Here is a 27,735-nt window from a genome sequence, read left to right on the forward strand (position 1 = left end):
AAGAAAGAGTAAATTCGACCAACAACTTCAAAATATATTTTAGGATTTATATATATGCTATATATAAAAAATATTATACCACAAATTTTATAAAAAGATTATGTTTTAACTTTATGTTGATCTTGATCGATTCAACTAACAGCAAAATAAGAATTTTAATATTGTCTCTATTGATCGTCTACATGATTACATAAATTGATGAATTATAATACAAACATCAAACGACACATATTTTGAACTACCGTTTGTGTTAGACTTTTATTAAATTTTTCGTATACATTTTTATTAAAATTATGGAGTTATAAATATGTATTCGATTATATGATATTTTGAACTAATTTTTTTATCTTTTCCAATATGCTTTAAATTATTAAGTGACATCAATAATTTTTATAAAATATATATTATTTTTTACAAATAATCATTTCATAAAATTAGACAAACGTGCTTTACACGTTGCTCCCACCTAGTATTAATAAATACGAGAAAAATTTTGAGACATTATGTCATAAAAATGATTGGGGTGAAAAAATTTGAGGTCATGAATATTTAGTACGTAATTAGTCGGATGATGAATTGACGAGTAGCGTACAGAATGGTCATTGGTCCCACCTGATCCTACACAACACATAAATATGTGGTGCAGAGCCATCGTCTCGTTGATCGTTGCCGGTTGCAGGTTGCTGCCATCTCTCTGTCTCTCTGCTGCTGCTGCTATGGCGTCCTTCATTTGCAAGCTCTCTTCGCTTCCGCTCTCATACTCAATCGTTGCTTCAACATCCTCTTCCTCTAAAGGTGCACAAAAAACCTTCTCCCTTTATGCGCTGCGAGAGTGTGTGTGTGATATATATGTGTGTGTGTGTGTGTGTGTGTGTGTGTTTCCAAGTGTGAGTGCGAGTAGGATGTTTTGTTTGGCATAACTACATACATGCTTCTTTTTGTGGAACAGATGGGAACTCCAATTCTTCAAATTCGGGGAAGCTCAGAGACGACTGGAGGAAACGCTCCAGACCCATTCCCCCGGGAGGTACCTACCCGGCCAAAGACCACTGCAGGTAAATAGTGTTTCCATTTTGAAGGCTTTTTCGTTGGCATATTATTATCTTGAAAATTATATTTTGATGAAATTCGGTGCAGTCATTGCGGGTTGTGTGATACGTATTACATTGCGCACGTGAAGAACGCGTGTGCTTTCCTGGGAGATGGAATGTCTAAAATTGAAGTAAGTTTCTTTTTAAAATACGACACTATTCTTTAGTTGCACAAATTCGACAAAAACTTAATTACTTATGTTCCCGCGACAAACAACCAATCACTTATCTAAACATCTCGCTCAGTTTCTCTAGCTGAGTGTTCTTAACCTTCGTTCTTACATCACTTGATTTGTAGATTTCTATTCTTGTTCTTCTTGTGAGCGGGTCTATAGCTCGTCATGGCTGCGAATTTATAATGGTGTGATATCGTGAAATCTTTGAAATGATTTTAGACGTTAATGGGTGTAAATTTTTTTTTTATAAGTAACGTTAATGGGTGTAAATTAATCTAAACATGCGCAATATACTACTGGAAGGACTCATTTGGAATGCTAAAATGGAACAGCGGAAGGCTGAACTCCATTTGTGCTTTCAAAACTACTAGGGGATGTCCTTTGATATCTCACCTTCTGTATGCGGATGATTTGGTTCTCTTTCTCAATGGCTCTAAGTCTTCTCTCAAGGCTTGTTTGGAGGTGCTTCAACTGTATGAGTCCATTTCAGGCCAACGAATAAATCGAGACAAGTCTGCAATTCTTTTTCTCTGCTAAGGTCTCTGCCGCAAGGAAATCTATTGCCTTACAAGCTATAGGGTTTAAGGAAGGGAAGTTTCCTTGCTTATATCTAGGAGCTCCTTTACACACCGGCAAACTTGACACCAGGTTGTTTGAGCCCCTGCTGCAGAAGGTAAAGAAAAAATTGGCCGGTTGGAAATCCACCCTTCTCTCTAGTCGCTGAAAATTGACCCTCATCAGGCATGTACCCTCTAGCATTCCCATTCACGGCCTGTCAGTTTTAAATGTCCCAAAACTGGTGATCAAAGATCTCAATTGACACTTTGCTGATTTCTTTTGGGGTGATTATGAAGGGAAGAAAAAGAAGAAGTGGATAGCATGGGTAAAAGTTTGCAAACCTGTTGAAGAGGGAGGCTTAGGTATTTGGGACCTGAGTGAGATGCATAAAGCACTACTCATGAAATTTGCTTGGAAGTTTATGTATGAAGATTCTAAATGGTCAGAATTTTTCCGTGGGAAATACTTCAACCAACCCCACTCTTACCTTCTCTCCCCCACTTGGTATGACTCTAGCTTCAAGAAGTCGTTAGACCACCAATTTTAGAGGTCATACAAGGCACAGGTTGGCTTCTTCGAGAGGGTAATGCTTCATTTTGGTTTGATAACTGGTCTCATGTAGGCATCCTTGCTGAGAAAGTGACCCATGTGCAACAACAACAGCTGAAAGTGAAGGAGGTCTGGGAGGGCAATGGCTGGAACTCAACCTTGCTTAAGGAATTGGTGGGTGAGGAGGTAAGTAGCTGCATTATGGCCTAGCTACTATGGTTGAGGGAAGGGAGGGACAAGTGGATTTGGCTTTCTTCCAGATTAGGTGTCTTTACCACCAAACCTGTTTGGTCTTCAATTCATGGCCATGTTCAAAGTGTTAGTTCGGCTAAATGGGTTTGGCACAAAGCCATTCCAATTAGAGTTTCGATCTTCATGTGGAGATGCTTTTGGAATAGTTTGCCTGTTGATGCTAATATCCAGAAACTCAACATCCCTCTTGCCTCTAAATGTAACTGTTGCAGGTGTCCCGCCATTGAGTCTTTGGACCACATCTTATGGTCTAGTGAGATTGCCTTTGAAGTTTGGAGAAGTTTTGTAGGCATATTGGGTATTAATTTCGAACATACCAGAAGTTGGGTGTGTATGGTTGGGAAATGGTTCCGCAAGGCCAGAGCAGTCTCTCAATTAGGTGTTGTTGTAGGCCTAATGCCTTCTATAATCTCTTGGTGCTTGTGGCTTAGAAGATGCAAGGCTCGTATGGAGGATAAGGTCGAGGCTGCAGGTAGTGTTTGTTTCTGTATCAAAATTATGATTGTTGAATGTATGATAAAGCTTAGTTCTATGAAGAAAATTAGCAAGTCTGATACACACATTTTGAATTAGCTTGGATTAGCCATTATCAAAACGAAAGCCCCACATTTTCAGGTACTGAGGTGGCTAAAGCCAAGTGCTGGTTTTGTAAAATTGAATTTTGATTGATGTTGTTTAGGGAATCTAGGTGAATGTGGTTGTGGCAGAGTTATCAGAAATGATATGGGCAAATTGATCACTGGATTTTCTACCTACTATGGATATGGAACTAATATGATGGCAGAAGTCAAAGCATGCTTGGATGGTGTGAAGTTGTGCGTGAAATTGCAACTTCCAATGGTGATGGTTCAATCTGACTCTAAGATCATTGTAGACTGGTGGCATGGAAAGGGTGATGTTTACTGGGCAGTAAGGGACAACTAGAAGAGGCTATGCCAGCTCACTCGAACCTCGGTTTTGTCTTTCAACCATATCTTCAGGGAGGTTAATACAGTTGCAGATCTCTTAGCAAAGGAGGGGGCTAAAGATCGAAATGACGAGTTTTTTACTAGAGAAATTTTTGGTTTTCTTAGAACTGACAAACTAGGCTTACCAGTATTGTGCTGTTGATATAGTTTTGTGCTCCAAACTAGCCGGTTATAGGTGTGTGATTTGTTCCAAGGTATTCCTCTGCCATAAGTGAGGTCATCAATAAAATTGGGGTCTCTTCCTTTAAAAAAAAAAAAAATGATCAATGTTGGATTTCACATAACTAGTCATTTCATTAGAAGAATCTATGGTTTGGGCTCATGCTCTGCCTATTATGACACAGTGATAAGGGTGTGATTTATTGCCTCTTTGACCATCAAATTTGGAAAACTCTCACATGCCTGAGTCACCCTCTTTACTTTATGTGACAGTCATAACTCTTTTGAGTTGTAGGATAAAATGTATCTTTAGCAGTAGAGTAGGCCAATGTGCTTTTTATTCTGTCGAATTCAATTTATTCTTTTCTATGCTTATATAATTCTTCTAATCAAATAAATATCATATATATGAGTATCGTATTTCTCTTGTCACATAATCCCCATATTAATTTGTTTTCCCCATTCAGGGCTTGGAACCCATAGTTCATGGTAGAGGGAGGAAATCAAGTTCCTTAGATGAGATATACATGGGAGTCTATGAGGAACTGTTATATGCTCGTAAAGTAGAGCCTGTAGAAGGTAATTTTTTTTCCTGATTCCCCACTGTTCTTCTGTCTGTCTTATATCGTGGTTTCTCTTGCTGGCTTATATCTTTCTTGAGACTTCAAGCGTAATGATTTTGACAACTAGTCTACAGTTTGTTTGGGGTTTGAAATGGTTTTAATTTGTTATAAAGATACCAATATTATACCGTAATAAGTATCTTTTACACTAGGAAGTTTATTGCTCTCCTATTGTAATTTGAATAGCAACATTTTCTTCTTGCCACCCTTTTTGTTGATTGTGTGTAGTGACAAATACCTTATGAAAAGAGAGCATCAATACACGATTCAAATAGTTCATAGAGGATACATAGTGATATGAGATTAGTGTGCAGGAATGAAATTGTATGCTCTAGTTCATTATTTTTCATGGGAACAACTGGAACCATATGTAGATTGAGCCTTAATTTTGTTCTGGTTTCTGTGAGAGCCATTTTACTGACTTATCTTTTCATTCAATTGTGTATAAAATTATACTATTTCTTCTTTGGTGATTTTGATTTATAACGATTTCAATAGTCATTTAGCTTTATTATAGTGTTAAACTTCTTATAATTATTTCCGAAATTTCCAATACATCATACTCTCTCTCTCTCTCTCTCTCTCTCTCTTACCTAAAGCTTTCCAACTAATATCTAAATTATTAACTAGCTTTTATTTTATCTGTTTTGAGGTGTTGAATCATCTTACTTATTTCTATAACTTGACTTATTAAAAAAACATATTTCTATGACTTGAAAGGGAGGACTGTTAGATAGTAAAAATTTAAAGAAGCTAACTAATTGCAATATACATACTGTCAGGTTTCTGTTTCTCTGTCTCTCAGCAGTCTGTTATGCAGAAAAATTGTCTGTTTACTTATCAAAAAAATAATGCTGTTAAAAATGTTAGATTTCATATTGCTTATCAAAACAATGTTAAACTTCATATCAAAGTCTTTTTATTTTATGTTTTGATGGTGCCAAAGGATGAAATAGGGCTTTGCATTCATATTTGGTCAAATTATGTAGACGCCTTCCATGTTTTCATATAAAACGGTTATTTATCAATTTCACAATGTTGTAGGTAAATTTCATTGAAATTTTGGGAAAAAATGGTATATACTGATTACCTTAAATTTCTTTTCAACTTTTATAATTGTAGGAGCTCAATGGACAGGGATAGTAACAACAATTGCCATTGAAATGCTAAAATCAGGCATGGTAGAAGCTGTTGTTTGTGTACAGAGGTAGTGGCACCAATTTTATTTAGTAGATGGTATATGTCAGTAGCAGCTCATTCATTGCCAATGCCAATTTTAATGTGCATTGTCTGTGAACTTCTGTGGTCTTGTTATTTGGATACACAGTGATCCGGAGGACAGATTTGGACCAAGGCCTGTCCTAGCAAGGTTCGCATCTGGTTCTTTTTACATACATTTGATCTGAGATACTCTTGATCTCTTAATTTGTTCAGCGAGAGTCAATTTTGCTTGTTGCTTATTTTTTTAATCTATAATATGATATTTGTAGTTTATCTTGTTTTGAATAGGACACCAGATGAAGTTCTAGCTGCTAAAGGTGTTAAGCCAACATTATCTCCTAATCTGAATACTCTTGCCCTAGTTGAGGTACCTGGTATTTTCTTTCATTAGTGACCTTTTTTCTAAAGAGTTTCATTAGTGACCTAGAAATGCCCTTTTTACCATTTCATTCTTCTTGTGACACCTATGCTTGATTTTTTATACATCTTCAACAAGACGTGTGCAAAAATTTTTGGGTGGAAGGAAAGGTTTTAAAGTCTAAACAAGTAAAGCTTGAGTACACATGTATACCAGTTGTTGAAATGCTTAGGTGTGATGTGTATTCGTGTGTTTGGGCAAAGAAAGGAATTGAAAGAAGGCAAAATTTAAACTGGTGCATTCAAAAACTGTAGCTCATAAAGGGGTCCTTGTTCACTTTTTATTTAGTTGGATATAGAGATGCAGTTAGCTTTTCTCATAAGATCAGATAACATGTGTATTGAGGTGGGGCTTCCTTGAGCATCACGTCGGTAGAGCTAATTGCCCTGGCCTTTTATAGATTCAATCTCTAGCGCTTGGAGATCTGGAACTCCTATTTTCTAGGGTGGCCAGCACTGTCTGTGTGGGGAGGGAAGGTGAATACCCACCCTGAACTGCGAGATATTTTGGTTTCCTTTTCCTTTTCCGTGTAATTCGGTTTATCAAGACTCCTGGTCCTGCTGCCATTTCTTTTCTTTTCTTTTTTTAATGAAATTCTTTGTTCCTATCAAAGAAACCCTAATGTGAAATCTGATTATAAATCTAAAACTTCTGATTTTTTAAGTAATAACAAAAGAAGACACGCTTGTCCCTCTATCATACTTTGATATTCACATTTTTGTTTCTGGGTCCAAATAATATCACCGTGCCTTCCTTTCTATCTCTACCAAATTTTACAAACTTTCTCTAGATACATTTCTGGGTTCTCTTTAGGTTTTTGCTGACTTGCTAGCTTTTTATTTAAATGGTGTGGCATGTTTGCATGTATCACTGGTTTATAATCAGTTTATTCTCTCGGTTTCAGCTCTTGTTGGCCTAAATTTGTAATTTGCTTTAAAAAGCTAGCGAGAGAAATCTATTCATTTTCTTATCACAATAGGCTGCAGGTGTAAAGCGTCTTCTTTTCTGCGGTGTGGGTTGCCAAGTGCAAGGTATGGCTTATACTATGATCTGAAATTTCTATTTGTAGTAATTTTCTCATTTGTGACTTGTACCATTGTAATGCAGAGTAATTTCTTAAACTGCAGCATTAAGATCTGTGGAGCACCACTTGAATTTGGACAAGCTCTATGTATTAGGCACTAACTGTGGTAATCAAAAAGCTTTATATTTAGTTTGCCATTTTTATTTATTAACTTTAGTCTTCTGGCCATGAAGTTGAAAGACTGTTATGCAACATCGCATAAAAATATGTTGATATTGCGCTTGATGGGATATCATGTTAGATATGGCTCAGATAATTGCAAAAGTTGTTACATGAACACACGTACCCTAAGGGTTTTTTTTGGTCAAATCTTATTCCACTTTACCTTGAAACTCAGTGGTGAAGCAAGTTAACACTTTTTTTCTTTGGTAAATAGTTTCCCACCTGGAACCTACCATTCCAAATTGTTTCTCATGAATCCTTACCCAAATGCCATACATGGCTGATCATATATAATTTTTAAGCCATGTGCGGTAGTCTATAATTTTATATTATGAAAGTAAATGATTTAAATACAATTTATTAAGTTATCAAAAAACTAAATTATCAAAAAAATATAATTACATATTAAAAAATATTATTTGGATCAGTACTAAAACTTTTTTCAAACAGTTGATAATGGAACCCGAGAAGGACTGGATAAGTTTCTAAAGGCTGCAAGTAGTGAACCAGAAACAGTTCTTCATTATGAGTTTATGCAAGACTACAAGGTTTGTGCTGAGAATCCTTTCTTTCTGTTGGGGTTAAACATTAGTGCCTATTGGGCAGTCTGAATTGGAAATTTAATCTAAAATCACCTATTTTACCATAGAGGCATGCACTTCATTCACTGTAGCCAAGCCTCAAGGCGTATGCCTCAAAAGCTCTTGAAATAACATGGGTTTGGATTTGTCATTCTTCTAATAGTGTAATTTAGTGACAATATTGCTATTTGAAGAATACGCCATAAGCTTATGTTTTCTTGCCAGATATTTTAGTATTTAATAGTTATGCTGAATATATTGTATATCTCAACTCCACTATTTCAACTGTTTTAATGTTTTATAATGAGCTACTTATATATACATATGCACATATATATTTATATATTTATTTGTTAGTTAGTTATTGTGAACAACAGTATTCCTTGAAGTTTTTCTTGTTCTTCGATAGGTTCATTTGAAGCATTTGGATGGTCACATTGAGGAGGTAAAGCAGTCCCGTATTTCCAGTTTGGCTTACATATCATATAATCAAGCTGCTTCATCGGTTTCAAATTTTACTAAAGCAGGTTCCTTATTTCTGTCTACCAGCAAATGATTTGGTTGATGTTATTGCCCCTTCGTGCTACAGGTAAATTACTCTTTTTTTTTTCTATATTTTTATAACTCCTTGAGAGTACTTGCTAGGGTTAAATGGACAAAAGAAAAAGAGTAATTTCTGGAGAACCATGGGAACAATTTGTTTGGAAAAAATGTATATAAACCAGTCTCAGACTTACATGATGCGTGGGAAATGTAAAAATAATATTCGTAATTAAGCTAACATACCATGGACCATTATCTAATAATATAGCATTTAAGAGAGTCCCAGTGTTAGCACATTGATTTCCAAAATTTGGTTGAGCACTGAGGTCTTCTCTCTCCTTACTTATTTTATGTTTGTATGTTAGTGATGAAAAATCCCGTATATCACCCATGTACCTGAGTTACCCTTGTACTTAATTATCAACAAATATTTTTATTACCTATATAAAAAATATCAAACACTTTGTTCGAGTGAAGTACCAAGAGTCCATGGAATGTGTTAAAGGAACTCTATCCACTACGAGGCATAACTAATAAACTCTTTAATTTCTTCTAAATTGTAAATATGAATCCATTGGTTCAAAAACTAAAAGGCATGAGTTATGAAAACTAAAAGACACGTGTTGTATATTGTAATAGATTTTGTATAAATACATGTCAATTCAATCATTAAAAACCGTCCTAACCAGTCAAATTTTGTTCTGTTTACAGCTGTTTTGACTACACCAATGCCTTAGCGGTAAGCTTTTCTATTGCTCTTACAAGTAATTTATCTCAAGATGCATCATCTCATATGATTTTAGCTGGCCTGTTGGTTCACTCAAATCATTTGTATATTCTGAAGAACCTTAGTGCTTGACATCATTCATAATGCGGAAAGTCTTACCCGGTGGGTGCATTTTTAAATTTGTGTTGCACGGTTCCACATCTGTATATGCCTTCCCTCGGTTTGTTAAGTATGTGTTAATGTGAACTATTACTTCTTTCTCTACACGCACGAGTAATTTTCAGATGCCTTTAACCTTTCAATCATCAATTAAACTTGCCTGGCTCATGAATCATGGTTACATGTATGTCCACTTCAGATCTGAACTTTTATTCTGTAAAGAAACAAGAAAGCACTGTTATCCTTTTGGTAGTATAATACAGTCTCTTGTACTGCAGGATCTGGTGGTTGGATACATGGGTGTGCCAAAATATTCTGGAATCAGCATGACACAACATCCACAGTATGTTACTGTCAGGTAATATCATTGCTGACGTTCTCTGTGCCTTGTCCCTGTTTCTGCCTCTCTCTCTCTCTCTCTCTCTCTCATCATTCTCTTCTACCAAATATTGTAATTCATGATGCCATACTTTATACGACAGAAATGAACGTGGAAGAGAAATGCTCAGTCTCGTCGAAAACCTCCTAGAAATTACTCCTACAATCAGCAGTGTAAAGCTCTTTGCTTTGTCATATTTGGTTGGCTCTGAAGTTATATTAAATTAATAATTTTACAAAAACAAATACACTGCTTCAGGGTGACCGCCGACCATTTGTTATCGAGACTGTCAAGGCAGATGATAATGCTAAGTTAGGTAAGTGTGCCGACGTCTTTGTTATTATTTCATTTGAATATATGGCGCCTCCTTAACTGGACATGCTGCACATGTTTGGAGATGCAGGACTCTTGTATGTACTTAGTGTATAATGTCGATGTTCAAAAAGGAAATCAAATGTATATATTGCTCTGCATGCTCTTAACTAATATTTTCCTTTACTCTCTGCATATAGGAAAAGTTCCTGAGTGAACTATGCCACTTGGTAATTTTTCATTCGGCTAACATCTCTCTTTTTCTCAGGGAGAGGTCCTTCTCAGCCTGCCCCAAAGTTTATTGGAGATTTGATAGCTTTTATCCTAAACTTGGTGAAGTTTTCTCTTCATTGTTCATTCCGTGACAAAAGTATCAATACACAAGTTTCGTTTCTTACTTGGTTCTTGTGGTTCAGATTGGCCCAAAGGGTCTGGAATTTGCTCGTTACTCTCTTGACTACCATACCATTCGGAACTATTTGCACGTAAACCGCACCTGGGGAAAAGCAAGGTAACTTATAATAACATCTGACGAGCTTATAATAGGGTGCATCGTATCCTTTTTTTTTTTTTTTTATTATTATTATTATTTTTTTCTAATGTGTGAAATTATTGATTACACGCAGAGCTGATAGACACATGCCTTCTTACGCGAAGAAAATTGTGGATATGTACAACCAGAATGGTGAAATTGAAGGGATGTTGTCTGACAAGTGATCGCATTAGAAGGTGAAGATAACATCTGGGTGCTTCATGAGTGGGAAATCCCCCCTTTCCAATCTGTAAAAGAGATCAGTACCATGTATGATCAAGAATTATAGCACATGTTCTCTTTGAACGTTGGTGTAGATAGATGACCAATGTTTCTGGGATTTTGCTTCCAACTTTAGCTTGGTCACAAAAGCGTCATGTTCCCAGTCTTAGAGGAGGCAAAATTAATGAAAATATAGTCATTTTTATTTCACTTGATGAACAATAAAAAGAAAAATTGCTCTGATATGAAACAAATACAGATTTTGAAACTCATACCCATTTCTGTTTTCACTGCTATGAGAAATTGAGAGGACTTGTACTTGTTTTCCCTGGCCCTGTTATCAGTTCTAGGCTATTTTCTGGGATGGGCTCACACAATGCAGTCAAGCTGTGTGTAATAGCATAAAGATGACCAAGACTAATCGGGGAGTTCGAAGTTTTTAAAATAAGCCCATTAATTGACAAACTCCTCACATCATTTATGTGAAAACCTTCTACATCTACTAACATAGAAAGTATTTGTATTTTGACTTTTTTAACCACTGTAATAGGTCCCACATCAATAGTTTGTTTAAAGGAAAAGTATTCGGAGCAGTCCCTGTTTGGGAGCAGCCCCTGCACACCTTAGGTGTCATAGGATAAAATGACCAAAAACACCCCCACAACAAAACCTCTCCCTCTCTCTATCCCGTGTGTCGCCCAAGCCCCTCCTGCCCCTGCCCCTCCTCTACCCCCACCCCCACCACCCGGCGTCGGCATTCTCTCCCCCACCCCCACCCGGCGTCCATCTAGGCCAAATGAGAGATGCGATGGAGAGACCCATTTTCGGGTTGTGAGATGCAATGGAGAGGGAGGAAAGGGTTGTCGTGACTTGGGTTCGACGGTGAGGGTTGCTTGGAGGTCGTGGGGCTCGATGGTGGTGGCTGGGCTGGCGTACGGCGGCGGCATGGTAGCTAAATTCATGTAAGACCCATTTCGGGAGAGGAGAGGGGGGGCTGCGTGTGGGGACTGTCGTGGACAGTCGAAGGTGATTGGAGGGTCGCCGGTATGAGGGAGAGCCAGTGAGGTGGTCGGTGGCGCTACAAGTGGCGCACGGTGGGGTTAGGTGAGTTGAGAGGGGGAATCGGGTAGGGGGAGTGATAAACGACGTCGGCTGTGTTTAAAAAAAAAAAATATATTTTACACGTAAGGTATGCAAGTGTGCAGCTGCTACAGTTGTTGTTCCGTAGAACAGCTCTTGTTTAAATAATTTCACAAATTGATGTGATTTTATTTGATCCGTTAAATTAGTTTATGAAATTATTTTGATATAATCCATTTATAACTAGAGTATTTTCTATAGGCATATATACCATGGTTAAAAATAAATAAATAAATAAAATTAGCAGCACAAATGATTAAAAATGCTCATTTGTGTACTGAATGAAAATGGACCCACCTGCATACACCCAAAATTACTTCCGAAGGCATTAACTGCGAGTCGTTGTCGGTCAGAGAATCCAAAGGTTTGCAACAACTATACTATATTTGTATATATGGGTAAGCTCTGGACATTTCCCATATGAACATTTTGTTCGGTATCCAATTACACAACAATGACAACATCACCTCCAAAAAATAGAAAAATTCGCAAAACTCCTATGTGAATGTCTCGTATTCTCAATGGGGCTCATACCAGATGGTGGACCAGGTAGTGTTTCCAGTACCGACGGCCAGACAAAAAGACAGACACTAGTCTGTACTCTGGTTTATGCTAATCTTGTCGTGCATGAATACATGTCAGGCTATTACTTTGAGAAGGGATGGAAGTTGACAGCGGTAACATTGTAAGGCTAGCACAAGAGTGGATTGGTTAATTCTTATTTCACCATTTGGCAAATTTAAGCAGCAAGCATTTGAAACAATTATTCTTATTTCACTATTTTTTTTCTGATTATTTAATGCAAGACTAGATGACACAGTTCAATAAGAACGAAGCTTTTTCTTTAAAAATTATAAATGTTTTAGATAAGAACATGACTTGCATCCTTTGTTATGTTTTTCGTAAAGGAAATGCTATGATTGATTTTCTTGCCAAGTATGGAGCTGATTTTCTTACCATGTATGATTGATTGGTCTGTGTTGCATAGTACTTTAAGATGTCTTCTTCGTATGTACAAAATTGATCTTCCTTATTTGCAGGTCTCGTAATGTTGTGCTTGGTAAGTTTTTTTTATTTGGTTCAATTATTTTATTATCCTTGTGTGCTTGGACTTTTCTTTCAAGTTTTCTTGATTGCCTTGGTTTAGTTTGTTGTATTTTTTCTTTGTCCTTCTTCTTGGTATTGTATTTGGACCAATTTTTTTTTTTTTTTTTTTTTTTTTTTTTTTTTTTTTTTACCTTTTGGGTTTTGGTTTTTCAAGTTTATTTGTATCTCCCAAGTGTTTGATTGTAAATATGATTTCCCTCCGTCAAAGTGAGGGTTTTTTAATTATTTTTTTTATTTTAAGGAAGAAAACAGTACCCAAGTCACATTAAAGAGGGTAGACTGTGGAAAAGGATGCTTCACGTACAAATCGCTATATATAACTTAATTGTAGAGTAAATCCATTGTCGGAACTAGTTGGAAGCTGGTCATAAAGAGTTTTGTTACGTACAAGCAAATTCATGTACGAATCTGCGTACCAATATTGATGTCTTCATATTTAAAATTCAAATTGGTATTATTTTCAATAAAGTCTACTTTTTAACTAATTACGTTAGATGGATGCACATATTGATACGCAGAATTGCTTACATCTAGATTTTTCCGTCATAAATTGCATTGTAACTGCATGTCATTTTCTACCCCGCACTCTTAGACAAATATGACATGTGACCCCGCATATCTCTGTTTATATTTGCTTACAGGTCGTGTGTGTCAAATCTGTGTATGTAAAATCATAAGAAGACAGACTTCTTCACGAGGCTATTTGATGCTTCCATTAATGATTAGGCCAAAGGGTTGATAAATAAGGCCAAGCTCTATGTGCAGGTCTATTAATGGAGGAGCCACCGGGGAGAATTTGTGACACCCACGCTATTCTCTTCCTTTCTTAAAGAATAAAAGAACAAGTCCCCCCACAGGGTTCAAGCAACAACATGGGCGTAAATGCTAGCAAGAACAAGAGCAATCTGTGTGACAGAAATGTTACAGGGTTGATGGAGAATATAAGGTTTCTGCAGAAGGCAATGAGGGAGATGACGAGTGAGAGGGAGAAACAGAGTAAGGCTTATGAGCGAGATATGATGGTTTTTGCATTTAAGGAGGCTGAGTGGGAGCAAGAGAGGAAGAGGCTAAGAGAGGAGGTGATGAGTCTGAGGAAGATAGTGGAAGAGAAAGAAGATAGGATTAAAGAAATGGGGGAGAAGAGTGAGAAAAAAGGTTGGGAATTGTTGATGGGAAGTGGTTTCTTGGTGGAGCAAATGAGGAAGGAGAGAGCAAGGAGAGATGAGGCTGTGGAGAAGTGGAAGCAGCTTTATCTTGCTATTAAGATGGAGCTCGATGATCTCATTCAGAGGACACATCATGGTACCTCTCTCTTTCTTTTAGTGAAGGTTCACACATGCACACACATTATGCAGAAATGCATGCACTCTGCAACTCTTTTTAAGTACGTTTCAATTTGTAAGTACGTTTCAATTTGTCTTTAATTTCAGAACTTTCTTTCTTTAATTCTAAGCTCATCTCTGGTCTCTTGATAGTTGATAAAGCATATGACATGCATTATCTACAAAAACGTGGATGAAATTATCACCTTAATGCAGTGGTCTTGATTCTAATCTATAGCCTGTCTAGATGTAATCTTCATCTTGTTCATACCCCAAGTCTAATTGCTGGAGATCATCATCTACTAAATAACCACGATTTCAGTGAAAACTGGAATGCAGGAAATACAAAATCATCGACTGCAAATGCAATTTTTTAACCCCACTTTTAGTTTAAGAGCCGTATCAGTTACCAAAATATGCACTTTTCATCAAAACTACATAGAGATCCTTTACCCTCGACAAAGAAGCGGGACATAGTGAAATTGGGACTGTTATACTCCATTCTTGTACTTGAAATAATTTTCACTAACCTGGGTCCCAATCTTTTGCAGAAGCCACAGCGTAGATAGGTTTGAAACCAACTCAAAGAAGAAAAAAATTTATGTACCAGTGATTTGTAATGACATTTTTTATTTTTTATTTTTACACTCCAATTTTATTGAAACCCTTAATATGGCGGAGGAAAACCTTGTAAACAAACCGGATACTTGAGTAGTACATATAAACAAAACATCCAAACCCATATATCAAAATAAATCCAAACCATATTATGAACATCCTAGCGGAACAAAACTGTTATCGATTTCGAACATAAGGCAAATCCCATCTATCTGTACAAACCAGCCCTCAAAAAAAGGCCCTTGTCCAAAGTTATCTCCAAAAAACTCCACGGAACACTCTTTGGCTCCTTCCTTAGCCAAAAAATCAGTTACCATATTCGCTTCTCTAAACATATTTTTCACTTGAACATTAAGAGCTTGCAACTGCCCTTGAACTTCCTCCCAAAAATCCATAAATACCATAAGTTACACATCTCTGAGCAAAGTCAACCCACAACCACCCTCAAATCCGAGTCTTAACACAATATTACTCAAACACAACTGGCGACATATGAATAACTTGACAATTTGTTCTGCAGGGGAGGTACAGTATTATTGGAAAGCAGAGGAAGAAGAGATGATACAAGAGTTGCAGAGGGAACTTCATGCAAAGGAAGAGACCATCAGAGGTTTGAAAGCTCGAATGTCTTCTATGGAGCATGAAGAATACAAGAAGGAAAGGGAGATTGACATATTGAGGCAAAGCTTACGAATCATGAGCAGTAAAAAATCGCAATCGCATGTCGGCAACAAGCATATATCATAATATTGTATTTTGTCGGTGCTCTGTAAATTACTTCTACAGTACAATACATTTTAATGCAAAAATTGGCGTAGTTGAAGAAATTTTATAACTAGTGAAGATTATTTGCGTACATGATAAAGTTGTTAATAATTTTGTTTGTTTTTTTTTTTTTCAAAGTTTTAAATATAATTTTTTCAATAGAGAAAAAATAAAATTTAAATTTTGCTCGTACAATCACTTTCACATATTCTTTACGTACTTCATTAATATGATTAACTAAAGAAATTATTCTATATTAAAAAGAAGTGACCAACCAATCACATTAATAAAATACGTAAAAAAATACGTAAAAGTGACTGCATATAAAACTTTTGTAATGTATGTACAAATCAAAGATCCAAGTCATAAATAAATAAATAAAATCCTCGACGGATAACGGATGCACTGTTCTTGTTGAAACACAATACCCACAACTCACGAGAAAAGCTTCCAGCTCTTTTTATTTTGGAAAGATTCTTTATAGTCTTCCACAGTCCATGCATGAATAGGATGTGAGATTATAATTATTACCAATATGTTGCAAAGAACCCTACCACAGGCACTTCATCAAATACACTATATTTTGTATGAATTGAATGTTGAATTTTACACGATCGTGTTGTAAAAATGAGTAGTGTGCAATATCATCTTTGCTAGTCCCTACTCCGTCCTGAATGGATTCCACAAGGACTGAATGGCCAAATAGATATGCTGTCTCAGACTCAGCAATCCATTAATGAAACAATACTTCTTGCCCCTGTTCATGGAATGATAACGTGTGCTTGTTCATTGAGAGAGAGAGAGAGAGAGAGAGAGAGAGGTGAGTTCAGCAAAAGTACAGCATACAACATGATAGGAGGTAGGCCGCAATCAAATCAATAACAAGTTTTTTCTGATATCAACGGCTTTAGCACTGTTGCTGTTACAATCATTTGAAACTAGACAATCAAATACAACTATACGACAAGGCAAGGCACCAACCTGCTAATTTTCATGTTAGACTGAATGAATCCAGATGCTATAGAACATTCTCAGTAACAAGGCAAAGAAAATAAAATCTTAGGCACGAAAGGAGCCTTTGGCAAGCATTCTGATGGTGGAAAAAAAAATAGTGTGGTTTAAGAGTTTACTATGAAGGGTAAAGAAAGGCTGATGACCTCGAACACGCACCTGTATAAATTACATGGGGTATGTTGTCTCACCTGGAAGCATAGTAACACAGTCAAATAATTACTTGTATGAAGGCAAGGAGGTAGACCAGGATATATACCAACAAGAAAAAGTAAGATGCATGTTTTAAGATTGTAAGGCTAAAATCAACTACCAAATCATAAGCGGTGGGTAGCCATGCATGCAAATGTAATGAAGTGCTTCCAAATAAATCAGTAGTGGATCTTCCAAACTCAGCTGAATCCATGTCCGTAAAAATTGTCCTATCAACAGATGGAGAACTGGACGAGTCATCCAAAATAAACCCTATAAACATATTACTTGTATGGGTCTCCAATCGACAAACTTAATAGAAGATAGGGTTTTCACTAACTATATCTGAAGATTTAAAACTTCCCAGAGGAAGTTTGTTTATGTGTATAGTATGGCACTTGAAGGTTGCATTACAATGCACTATACTGGGGTACACAACGGACCTATGTCAATTTGGCCCTAATCCCATGACTTTGTTGGTTACAAAAAATCCCGTTGTGCCATTCAGCTCCGCTGTGAGCTATATCTTCCAGGCCTTGTTCTCCTTGATTGTCCTTTTAGGCTTTTCCTACATATAGCCTAAATCATGGGAAAGTGATCAATATCTTTTTCTTTTTTCTTTTTCTTCCCGGTAAGTTTTAAAATTGGATCAGAAGATCCACCAAAGTGCGTAGCCTTAACTGGATGTGTCGGTAACAGGTAAGCCTGAAGGCTGTTCCCGTCCCCGTCAGGTAGATGCCAACCATCTCTCATTTCTACGAACGCTTTCTCCAATGTTGGTAACAATACATGTGTTTTTTGGGATCAACTAACATTGAAAGGAACCATTGATCAGGAATAGCCACAGACGTTAATTTTTTTTTTATTGGTAAACAAATTTTTATTGATCAAAAGAGTAGGCAATAGTCCAAGTTTACGGGCGAGCCGTGATACCAAAAATGATCAATATCTCCTCGAGTTTTATTAATTTCAGTTGGATTCTGCATGTTTTAATTCTCTCTTTTTATCTGCACACTAAACTGATATTCCAGTTATTGGACGCTTGTTGTAAGTTCAATTGTGATTAGTTGTCTGAAAAATTCTGCCTGATTTGCATGTGAAATTTGATAGTTTAATTTTCGGAATTTTGTCATAAGGAAAAGATGAGGAAACATTGTGAAGGAAGTTTTGAATTGACCATTGTTAAGAAGTTTAAAAGGGATAGGAATCCTCTTTTGGCTAGAAAATCAGATCTTGTAGGAGAGATTTCATGAGCCCTATAAAGCCTAGACCACTATCTGGAGGCTTAAAGGAGACCCTAGAGCTGCCACCAGCCTAAGGTATCCGGCACCAAAAGATTATCACCAATTTTATTTTTAAGGTTCGGTTTGACAAGTCAAAATTCTCATCTCATCATTACAACTTTTCCAAATCCCCATACAAAATATAATATACAATTCAATTTTTTCAAATTTTAATTTAACTTTTTCAAATCTCAATAAAATAATAATATTAAAATATAATATTTTAATCTTTCATCTTAAAACTCAAAATTCTCAATGGCCAAACCGAACCTAAATCAAACCCCCGTCACTTTAAAGAAATTCATTTTGCTGCCACAACATTGAGGTAAGAAACACAATGATCTGAATGCTTTTCAAGGAATCCTTAATTGCAAAGCCTGGATTAAAATTACCCAGGTAATGATGACCAGGCCAGAGTTAGTAAAGTACACACTGACCTAGTGAAAAACTAAGTGTTGATCACATACACTATTAGGGTTTCCGTTTAGGCTTCTTTTATGGCATTACGATTTTCCTTAATTTTGATATGCAGGATTTGTTACCTTTATTATTTTGAGATTTCAAAAATAACTCATTCATATTTGGAATTTTTTAAGTATATAGAACTTTTAATGCATGCTGCTGTGGAATTTAATGACTTAGATAGAGCCAGTTATAAACCAACAATCAGTCAAGGGTGGCAAAAGACAGATGGGAGGCAATAAGAATGAGAACAATGCCATTGTTCTCTTTCTACCTAACATGCTTCTCGAGGTTTTAATGATAATGAAATTTCCTTGCAAAATATTGACTATCAATAGTCTCATGAAAGCAACAGGGATTGCTTTATCACGTATAATCGTTTTGGTTTATATAAATAAGAAAAATAGACGCAATAACGTCAAAGACTCGGTTCAATAAGATTTTAAAGAAAAGAAAATGCCTAATTTTTTAATGACTCAGTCCCAATAGAGTAATCATATCCCAAATGGTAAGAAGAATAAATAAATAAACAAAGTACAGGCAGTTCAAACTCATGTGAATGTGAAGAGAAACATACCATTCCAGTGGAGTTGTACACATCAATGTAGGTAATGATCACTAGCTATTAGCATTCTAAAGCATATGTTGGGACCTACAATAAAAAGATGAAAAATGAAAAGTAAACCAAATTACTAACATAAAACTCCATATTGCAGACTAGTTTTGATCCATCATCAGTGAACCAACTTCATTGCAAAAATTAATAAATTCAAAACACAAGCAACGACCTTGGCATGCATATGCTACTAGGGACAATATCATTTCATTCACATCCTCATCGTTAACATTTTTTTTTATCAGAATTTTATTGATGAGAAATAGGCTCATTGTTAACATTTCAATTGACATACTTATTTTTCCCATCCTAAACAAGTCCGGCCTCTATATTGCAAATAATGAAAGCATAAGTTTCAAATTTGAAGAATATCTTTATTACTTCAAGATCTTATTGATGAAATTTGGTTGAGATGGAGGCTGCAACCCGCCATTCAGACTGAATGGAGTAAGGGACACCCTTTTTCCTTTCCTTTACCTTTTTCATTTGGATGCTACCAGAAAAAACGGAATAGTTTTTATACGAAGCTACCATTTTTTTTTCCATTTATCAACAGCAACAAAAACAAAATGAAGAGAACAGATAATAAAAGAAAACTTCCAATAAATGAGTAAAAACTGCCTATCATTTTTTCAAATATTGCTTTAGGATAGGAAAGATTTTAGTGTGTGACTGAAAAAGAAGTAGCATCATTCAGGCTGCAAACCCTAAATTTTAATAAAAAAATATTAATCTACCAAGTACATCATCGTACTTAAACCTACCTCGTGCATGTTTTCATCAAGCAAATGAGATGCCGCACAAGTCGTGGCATGAGAACTATCATAATGTAGGATCCTAAGTTTCCCTTCCTGGATTTTACAGAAAAACAATGAAAAATACAAAAAAGGATAATATTAGGCTATAAACAAATAAGTAAAAAGATGCAAACAGCGAATCTTGTTTACCTTAGTCCCATAGACAAGGCCACATCCAACTGATGGATGAAAGCAGGCTACATTGACCTCATCCTCAGCACTAGGAAGAACTCTCACAAGTTCCATATCAGAAACTCTGTAAACCTGATTGTTGAAAAATGATTTTTAATGAAGAGAACTTCATAAACCCGAGTGATGTACATGGCCTAAAAATTATATTCTTGGGTAACGAAGTTCTGTAAACATACATTGGAAAGAGTACCCAAAAGAAAACATTGAACTCTTACCTCCAGAATTGTGTAAATAGGCACTGTTGTCTCCCCATCAATGACAACACTCTTAAGAAGTGAACTATGGCGTCGACCATAAGCAAGTAACAAGTGCTCCGATGTAGGAGAGAACTAGGGACATGGAACAATATCCATGTTCAATACAAGAGTACAAAGAAAAGCATCTTGTTAATGGATATAACTGATGAATCTTTAACGTATGCATGATAGGTCACTGTTGTGTCCCAACATGAGTTCACATTATAATTTTGGCATTAGATACAAAAACAAAGATAATCAAATGTAAAATCTGTAGGCTTATATGCTTCACTTTTCACTCAGAAAACTAAATCTTTATATGCAAAAAAAAAAAAAGTTAACATCAGGGAAAATATAATCTTCACACACTTATCCTTCGATTTTGATGAATAAACTGCTCAAAATATGCATTTCAAAATTAAAAGGTAGAAAAAAAATCAATGTTAATATAACTGAGAGTGCGATTTCTTATACACATCATAAAATATAAGTACTTCTCAGAATTGGAAAGAATACTTTCTGTTGTAGACATCACCAAACTTAGAGAAATGCAAAATACTCTTTAGCAAATGAGTTATTTTTTGTGCAAAGTATATTTGAACAAAAAAATTGAAGAGAAGTTCATTAAAATCACATTAATCTAAACAATGATAAGAAATGCATTCATTTTTTAGAGGAAGAGGATTATATGTATCATGTGAGACACAAATGAAACTATACCCAGTCAACCCCCTCCAAAAGAACAACACCACAAAAGGGAAAAAAGAAAAAAAAAAGAAAGGCATCAGAAAGCAACTGACCTGAATTGAGGTTAAACAGTGAGCAGCCCGTATTGCCCGTGATGCAAGGACCGAGCCAAATCTAAATTTATATATATATATATAGAGAGAGAGAGAGAGAGAGAGAACATCAGGAAGAAATGCAACAAAGGAAAGCATAAATGAAAATCTTAAAAAAATGACCGCATAAATAGGTTTGAGCTTTACGTTGCCTCCTCAAGGGAATATATCCGAAGCTCATACAGAACTTGGTGAGCAGAAATTGGGTGCCGAGTCGGGGAGGTTGCAGCCCCTGGGATGTCATGGTGAACCCCTTGCAATCCTGGATCAGCTTCTAGATGAGGCAGCACGCATGCCACACAAGCTGCTAAAAATCTCCCGCAAGGTGAAAAATGAGCCCCCATTTCACTACAAACATTTGCGTACACGTAAACATATGTCAAAATTAGTGCATAATATTATATAGCCTACACGTTAACGTTACAAAAAGAAGAAAGATTATTATCAATATCTCCGATTTCAAGCCAAACATTACTCCAATGAAGAGCTATGTTTAGATAAGTCCAAGTACCAACAAGTACTACTTCCCATTATAAATCTTTGAATGTTTACCCTACACGGTAACAAGTTACCTGAAATTGCAAGAGACTGCTATTATTTAATATTAGACAAAGGTCATACCTACAAAGTACAGCGTGGGGTATAGTTAGGCGGCACTTTTCTGCATCAAGAACAGCACATGGATCTTTTATGTCATGTGCCCATAATCTTAGCTTGACACTGCACGGTAACTCCCCAGCAGCCGCCGCAGCCAATGAGGTTGCAAGTTCAGATTGGATTCTACTTACAGCAACTCGAGGATCACCTTCATCACGTGAAACATGATTGAAAGCAGCACCGTCACCAGATACGGTCCTGGACCTCATGCGAAAACGTGAAGAACGCTGTCGCGAGCTGGACCTTCCGGTAGCCCTATATTGGCCAACAACAGTAGGCACAACTGAAGAAGCCGCAAGATTTTCCATTTCATTAAATGCTGATGAATTCTCGTGGGCTGAACCATTGACAGAATTCATGGAGCGTTGTGCAGCTTGGCTCTGGCCAATTAACCACCCTTGCAAGAAGGGTAGCTCCCAATACGTTGGATCACCAAAAGGGAAAAAGCGAGTATTTCTCTCTTCGGGATGCACTTCCATAGTCTCCATGGTATCCACAGCAGATTGATAAATCGTGTTACCCATTTCACTCGTTATAAAATCATTCCCCATATCCTCTGGCACAGGAGATGAACTATGAGGATCAATTGGAGACAATAAAAGTTCATACTGCCCTGAAGAAGTGGAATATGTCAGAAGCCGCATTGAAGCAGAAGGATCCACTCTCGGTTGCACAGTACTCAAACCTGCATCCCCATGAGTAGGCTGCAAAGATGTTCTCCCATCATCTCTAGCAAATGAAGGCCACATCAGAAAGGGTAAAGACATGAGAGGAAGTTCATCTGCCAAACAAGGAAGACCACTGGAATGAGCGTCGGCCAAGAACACAGTGGGTGGAGGATAGTGCAAGTAACCTGGTGAAGTTGCAAGTGTCATTGAGGAATCTGATGAGTCAAGGTCATTGACCTGCAAATCAGCACAATATCAGAACCAACAGGCTATAATATGAAATGAAAAAAGGCATATAAGTAAAATGATACCACCAAAAGTGGTTACCTCAGCAGTTAAAAGAAATGGGGCTGCATGTGGGTGAAAATGCACAGCCCGCAGTGACCGGCGTGTTCTCAGTACAATGGCTGGCGAGGATGTCTCATCTCTCCTGTTGTAATGCCACATGTATAGCTAACAAAGAAATCATAATCCAACATCATTAAAGAACAAGTCAACATAAGATACTAATTAAAATTCACAGATAAGAAGTCCTCACTTTGTGACCTGAAGCCACAGCAAGAAGCTCCCCCTGTGCATGGAACGCAATAGAAGCAATAGGACGACCTGCGTAGAGGAAAGGACATATCCACCATAAAAAATTATATAATTTCAGCAAGACATTTTTTGATAGGTATGGTAGGTAATAATTTCAGTATGACATTATTCTCCAAATGCTAGATATAGAAATCCATAGGGGGTAATTACAAAAATCGCGTGATCCTATACACTGTGCAGTATATGCATCCCATAAACGAACTTCATGATCCAAACTTCCACTTGCAAGTATTTCAGGATATAATGGATGAAACCTAACCTGCAAAAGTTCCACAAGAACGTGAGAAGCAAGTTCCATGGTAGGCATAGCATATTCATAGAAGTGTCTGTTATGTAAAGCACCATACAACAGTATGCATGCATTCTTGTGAGGAGCATGAAAAGGAACTCATTTGGTGAAGATTTGCTTTCTAACAATTAATGAGGCAATCGCCACAACATACATTCCCATACAGTAAACATCCCTGAGATGACCGTTATAGCACTAGCTTAAGATATAATTTCTTCTTCAAAAGCCAAATACAAGATCAAGACAGCAGAACTTGAAGCAAGTCTCATTGAACAAATAATATTTAAAACATACTCTATAAGCCTTAAGAAATTAACAAATGTGAATAAAGCATATAACATAAACTTACCACCCAAGGGGTCCTTCGGTGACCACTCAAAACCTTTAAGCAACTCCCAGTTTGGCAGTCGATAATCTTTACGGTATGGTCTCCACTGCAGGACCAAAAACCCAATGTTATTTGAAGAAGCACTTCTAGGAAAATCTTTGTCTAACCTTTGGCATAAGCTAAAAGATAAGACGAGAAATGGTAACTCACTGTGTAGAGGCAACTGTTCTTCCATCAGGGCTGAAGGCTGCTGCAATAGTCGACCTTGGAGGAGGCAATAGTGGACAATATTTGGCTGAAAAATGCCGCAACGTTTCTGCCTCTACCCTGAAAGAATAACCAAAGCTTGCAATATTAAACAAAAATACTAATAGGAACAAACACCAAGACCAATAAAAGATTGAGAGTGAATATGTAACATACGAACCTATAATTTAGGTTAATTCAGTTAGAAATTATTTAGTTATGTTCTGATTATATTTATTCTTTTTATTAATTACTTATTTATTAAATTATCTCTATGGTAAGATTTTAAGTAATTAGATTGCTACGGCACGTTTTCTAGAAAGATTAGTAACGTCTAGTGCCTCGTATAGGTCACGAGCTACGACGTGAGATTTCGGAAGCACCGCTAAGAGGTAAATAGTATGATCATATAAATGTACGCGTAATGTAAATTTTATAATTGGGTATGATAATATGATATGGTTTTGATGGTTATCTACGTTGCGCTAAGAGCCAAGTCAAGGTTAGATCGCTTTCACGAATTTCTATGAATTACGATGATTTACATGAAAGTAAGCCTATATATATGTTATGCTTTTATGGATTGTTGATTAATGGATTGAATGTTACTAAAATCACATGGAAGTCATGATATGATCATATAATAATTTAAGATAGGTATTCTATGAATTAAAATAGCCAGATCATGCATGCTTCATTCATGTAGTACTTAGACCATATATGCAATGTATTGTTCATGCAATAACTTAAGTCAAGCATGCCATGTAATAAATAGCCAGATCATGTATGACATGTTCATTAGTTCTCAGATCATGCATGCCATGAAATGTCATAAAATGATTAAATCATGTTAGGCCATGTCATGCTATACTATACCATGTACAAGAATATATTATGTTATGCCATGCCATGTACAAGAATATGCCATGCTAGAAAAGTCTAAGAAGTCCAAGAAAATTATCATGCATCAAGAAAGATAAACATTTTAAGGTAACACGGACCCAAGCGTGTTTACCACAGTTATGCTAAGACGGTACCACGGACTCAAGCGTGGTTACCACAAGTTAAGTGAAACACGGACTCAAGCGTGTTTCACTCCATGTCATGCAAGTTAAGTGAACATAGACCCAAGCATGTTTCACTCCATGTCAAGCAAGATAAGTGAAACACGGACTCAAGCGTGTTTCACTCCATGTCAAGCAGGATAAGTGAAATACGAACTCAAGCGTGTTTCACTCCATGTCAAGCAGGATAAGTGAAATACGGACTCAAGCGTGTTTCACTCCATGTCAAGCAGGATAAGTGAAATACGGACTCAAGCGTATTTCACTTCATGTTATGCAAGTTAAGTGAAATACGGACTCAAGCGTGTTTCACTACATGACAAGTTATGTGGTGCCATGGACTCAAGCGTGGTTCACTATGAAATAAGTACAATTCAAGATAAACAAGTTACTCATGCATTCACGCTTCATGTTTGCCATGATTATGAATGTTTCCGCTCATGTTAATCCATGAATGTTATATGAAAATTATGATAAGGCTTTAAAAATCAAATTTATGCTAAGCTAGATAGTATTTTACGGTATGATGTATTATTTACTGAGTATTCGACTCATTTTTGTTGTTTGTCTTTTTGTTTTCTTCTATGTTGATTGCCACAGATGGTGATTATGATGATGCAGAGCTGGATGGCCAGGAGTAGATTTAGTATAAGGACTTAGAGACGAATAAGTGTCATTTACACAAGAATTAAGTTTCTTTTATGTCATTTCAATAACTAGTCTTGTTTAAGATTAGCTCATGTTTTGCGTTAATCAGCTTCAAGTTTCAAGACTATTTATATCCTTTCAGTTAAGTTTCTTTCAATAAATGAGGTATTTCAGAGTAATGAGTCTCTTTACCGGGCCTTTTATCATGTTTGTTAGTAACGTCTCTATCCTACGGGAACGGGGTGTTACAGAATACAACAAATACAGACACACATACATATAATATATTTGTTATCTTTGGCTTACCAAAAAATAATTTGATCAACAAAAAGTGTGCATGAGCATTTATATCACAGAAGAACAATTATAGAATGCAGAACATACCATGATACAAGACCTCTTCTTGCATCTTGCACTGCACTCCTTGACCCAAAGGAATCAAGTCCCGGTTTAGAAGCTCCCCATAACCGTTTTGATGAGTGCTTCGTTCTAGGTGAAACCTCTCTCCGTGCCAAGAGTCTAAAAACATTGCCACCACAGGCAAAACTGCAAAACAGTATCAACATAGAAAAAGAAGTACCAATCATAATCGGATTCATTTTGATTAATACCAGCCCAATTTGACTACATCAGAATAAGAAATGGCATACTACGTTGTTGAATAATCAGTGATTAGTAAGCAGAAATTTGAGCAATAAACACAGTAAAAATCCATTGAGTACAAACCCACAGATTGAAAATTATAGGATTGTGGTTTTTTGCAAATTCAACCAACTGAACCAAGATAATAAATAAATCTAGCATCGGTAAATGATATAAGGAAATTCAGGTTGATTTGGAAGAAATTGCACGGAAAAAGATATACTAATCACAATATAACATTAATCCAATACATAATTGTAGTGATATTATAAGGTTGAATTCAAAGATTCATCAAAATTTGACAAAAATCTGCCAGAGCGAGTCGAAATGAAAACGACTTCTTCGAATTCGATCAAAAATTTCAGATCTTGCCCAAGAGCTGAGAATTGTGGGAATGAAAATTCGAAGAAAATTCAGTAACTCCATGAAAAAAAAAAAAAAAAGAGAGAGCGCAAATCGGTGATCATCTCACCTGTGCTTGGAATTCGGGTGGCTCGGCGCAGCCTGAGGAGCGAGTATCTGTGGACCTGAGGTGGACGGAACATTCGCGTCATCTACACGTAAAGATCCCCTCATTTTTGTTTCCGAAGGACTCATGATCGCAAAATTTCCAGCATTTTCCCGAGGTTTTCCGGGAAAGTCCGAAAGGAATCGATTGAGAGGTAGGAGCGAGCAGTCGGGGCCTAGGACAGTAGGACTTGAAGAACGATCCGTTGGCCCCCGTCGTTTCTCTCTCTCTCTTTTTTAAATTCTTTTTTTACCCCTTTCGCCATTGGACTGAAATGCCCTCGTATAAACTATCAAATTATAGGCACCACGCGTTTGCTCCTGGAACGACTAGCCGCCGTATGGCCCACCTCACACTTTCCTTTTCCTTTCCCTTTTCTACTAGAAAGAATACCATAAAAGGGGAAGAATTACTCACGAAAATTCCTGTCTTAAGCTTAGAAATTACATTTTATAATATTTATTAAATATTTAATACTTCATTTTTTTAAAATCACTCTTAATGTATAAATATTATATTATATAATTTATGTGCAGTCTCATTTATTTTCACAACATCTTATATAATCATTATAACTTTCTTAAATTTTTACATAAAATAAAATAAACAATTTAATTTTTTTAAATTTAAAAAAATAATATTAAAAATATATATTTTAATAATATTTTATTCAATTTTTAACTTTAATCTTAACTCATTTCAACTTATCTGTGAAAACAAATGAGGCTAGATTACATCATCTAAAAAATTCACTACGATATATTTTGTTAAAAAATAAATTCTTTTTTTTAA

At 36.3% G+C, this 27,735-nt stretch overlaps 3 protein-coding genes and 1 non-coding gene across 10 annotated transcripts; 2 read left to right on the forward strand and 2 right to left on the reverse strand.

Moving 5' to 3' along the window:
- Positions 1 to 620: 620 nt before the first annotated feature.
- On the forward strand, positions 621 to 10,988 carry LOC122300615 (7-hydroxymethyl chlorophyll a reductase, chloroplastic). Its single transcript, XM_043111394.1, has 19 exons — positions 621 to 795; positions 950 to 1,055; positions 1,138 to 1,222; positions 4,221 to 4,332; positions 5,499 to 5,583; positions 5,704 to 5,745; positions 5,886 to 5,964; positions 6,995 to 7,046; positions 7,143 to 7,205; positions 7,712 to 7,809; positions 8,252 to 8,287; positions 8,370 to 8,431; positions 9,097 to 9,124; positions 9,550 to 9,629; positions 9,754 to 9,823; positions 9,909 to 9,966; positions 10,231 to 10,295; positions 10,379 to 10,473; positions 10,589 to 10,988. The coding sequence occupies exons 1-19, from the start codon at positions 636 to 638 to the stop codon at positions 10,677 to 10,679; spliced, it is 1,467 nt and encodes a 488-aa protein (XP_042967328.1). The 5' UTR covers positions 621 to 635; the 3' UTR covers positions 10,680 to 10,988.
- A 2,645-nt stretch (positions 10,989 to 13,633) lies between these two features.
- LOC122300617 (golgin subfamily A member 6-like protein 22) lies at positions 13,634 to 15,730 on the forward strand. Its single transcript, XM_043111400.1, has 2 exons — positions 13,634 to 14,265; positions 15,424 to 15,730. The coding sequence occupies exons 1-2, from the start codon at positions 13,836 to 13,838 to the stop codon at positions 15,648 to 15,650; spliced, it is 657 nt and encodes a 218-aa protein (XP_042967334.1). The 5' UTR covers positions 13,634 to 13,835; the 3' UTR covers positions 15,651 to 15,730.
- Positions 15,731 to 16,103: 373 nt separating this feature from the next.
- Positions 16,104 to 27,167, reverse strand: LOC122300616. 7 transcript variants are annotated; one of them, XR_006240050.1, is made up of 17 exons: positions 26,908 to 27,166; positions 26,178 to 26,339; positions 24,046 to 24,162; positions 23,857 to 23,941; positions 23,369 to 23,477; positions 23,160 to 23,227; positions 22,949 to 23,074; positions 21,918 to 22,858; positions 21,444 to 21,644; positions 21,258 to 21,318; positions 20,437 to 20,550; positions 20,180 to 20,293; positions 19,997 to 20,083; positions 19,194 to 19,268; positions 16,993 to 17,101; positions 16,839 to 16,870; positions 16,104 to 16,425 (listed from the first exon to the last, which is right to left on the reverse strand). XR_006240050.1 is itself a non-coding variant. In XM_043111399.1 (17 exons), exons 1-16 carry the CDS (start codon positions 27,030 to 27,032, stop codon positions 19,242 to 19,244), a joined length of 2,193 nt encoding a protein of 730 aa, XP_042967333.1. In that variant the 5' UTR covers positions 27,033 to 27,167; the 3' UTR covers positions 16,539 to 16,870; positions 19,194 to 19,241. The 7 variants fall into 7 exon arrangements, 4 of the variants coding, with proteins under 4 accessions (XP_042967333.1, XP_042967332.1, XP_042967331.1 ...); XM_043111399.1 differs by lacking the exons at positions 16,104 to 16,425; positions 16,993 to 17,101 and having other exon boundaries at positions 16,539 to 16,870; positions 21,918 to 22,566; positions 22,639 to 22,734; positions 22,807 to 22,858; positions 26,908 to 27,167; XR_006240048.1 differs by lacking the exon at positions 16,993 to 17,101.
- On the reverse strand, positions 17,512 to 17,636 carry LOC122302090. Its single transcript, XR_006240337.1, has one exon. It is a non-coding gene; the product is annotated as a U6atac minor spliceosomal RNA (small nuclear RNA).
- Positions 27,168 to 27,735: the final 568 nt, after the last annotated feature.

The sequence above is a fragment of the Carya illinoinensis genome, chromosome 2 (genome assembly GCF_018687715.1).
Source record: "Carya illinoinensis cultivar Pawnee chromosome 2, C.illinoinensisPawnee_v1, whole genome shotgun sequence".
Taxonomy (NCBI): domain Eukaryota; kingdom Viridiplantae; phylum Streptophyta; class Magnoliopsida; order Fagales; family Juglandaceae; genus Carya; species Carya illinoinensis.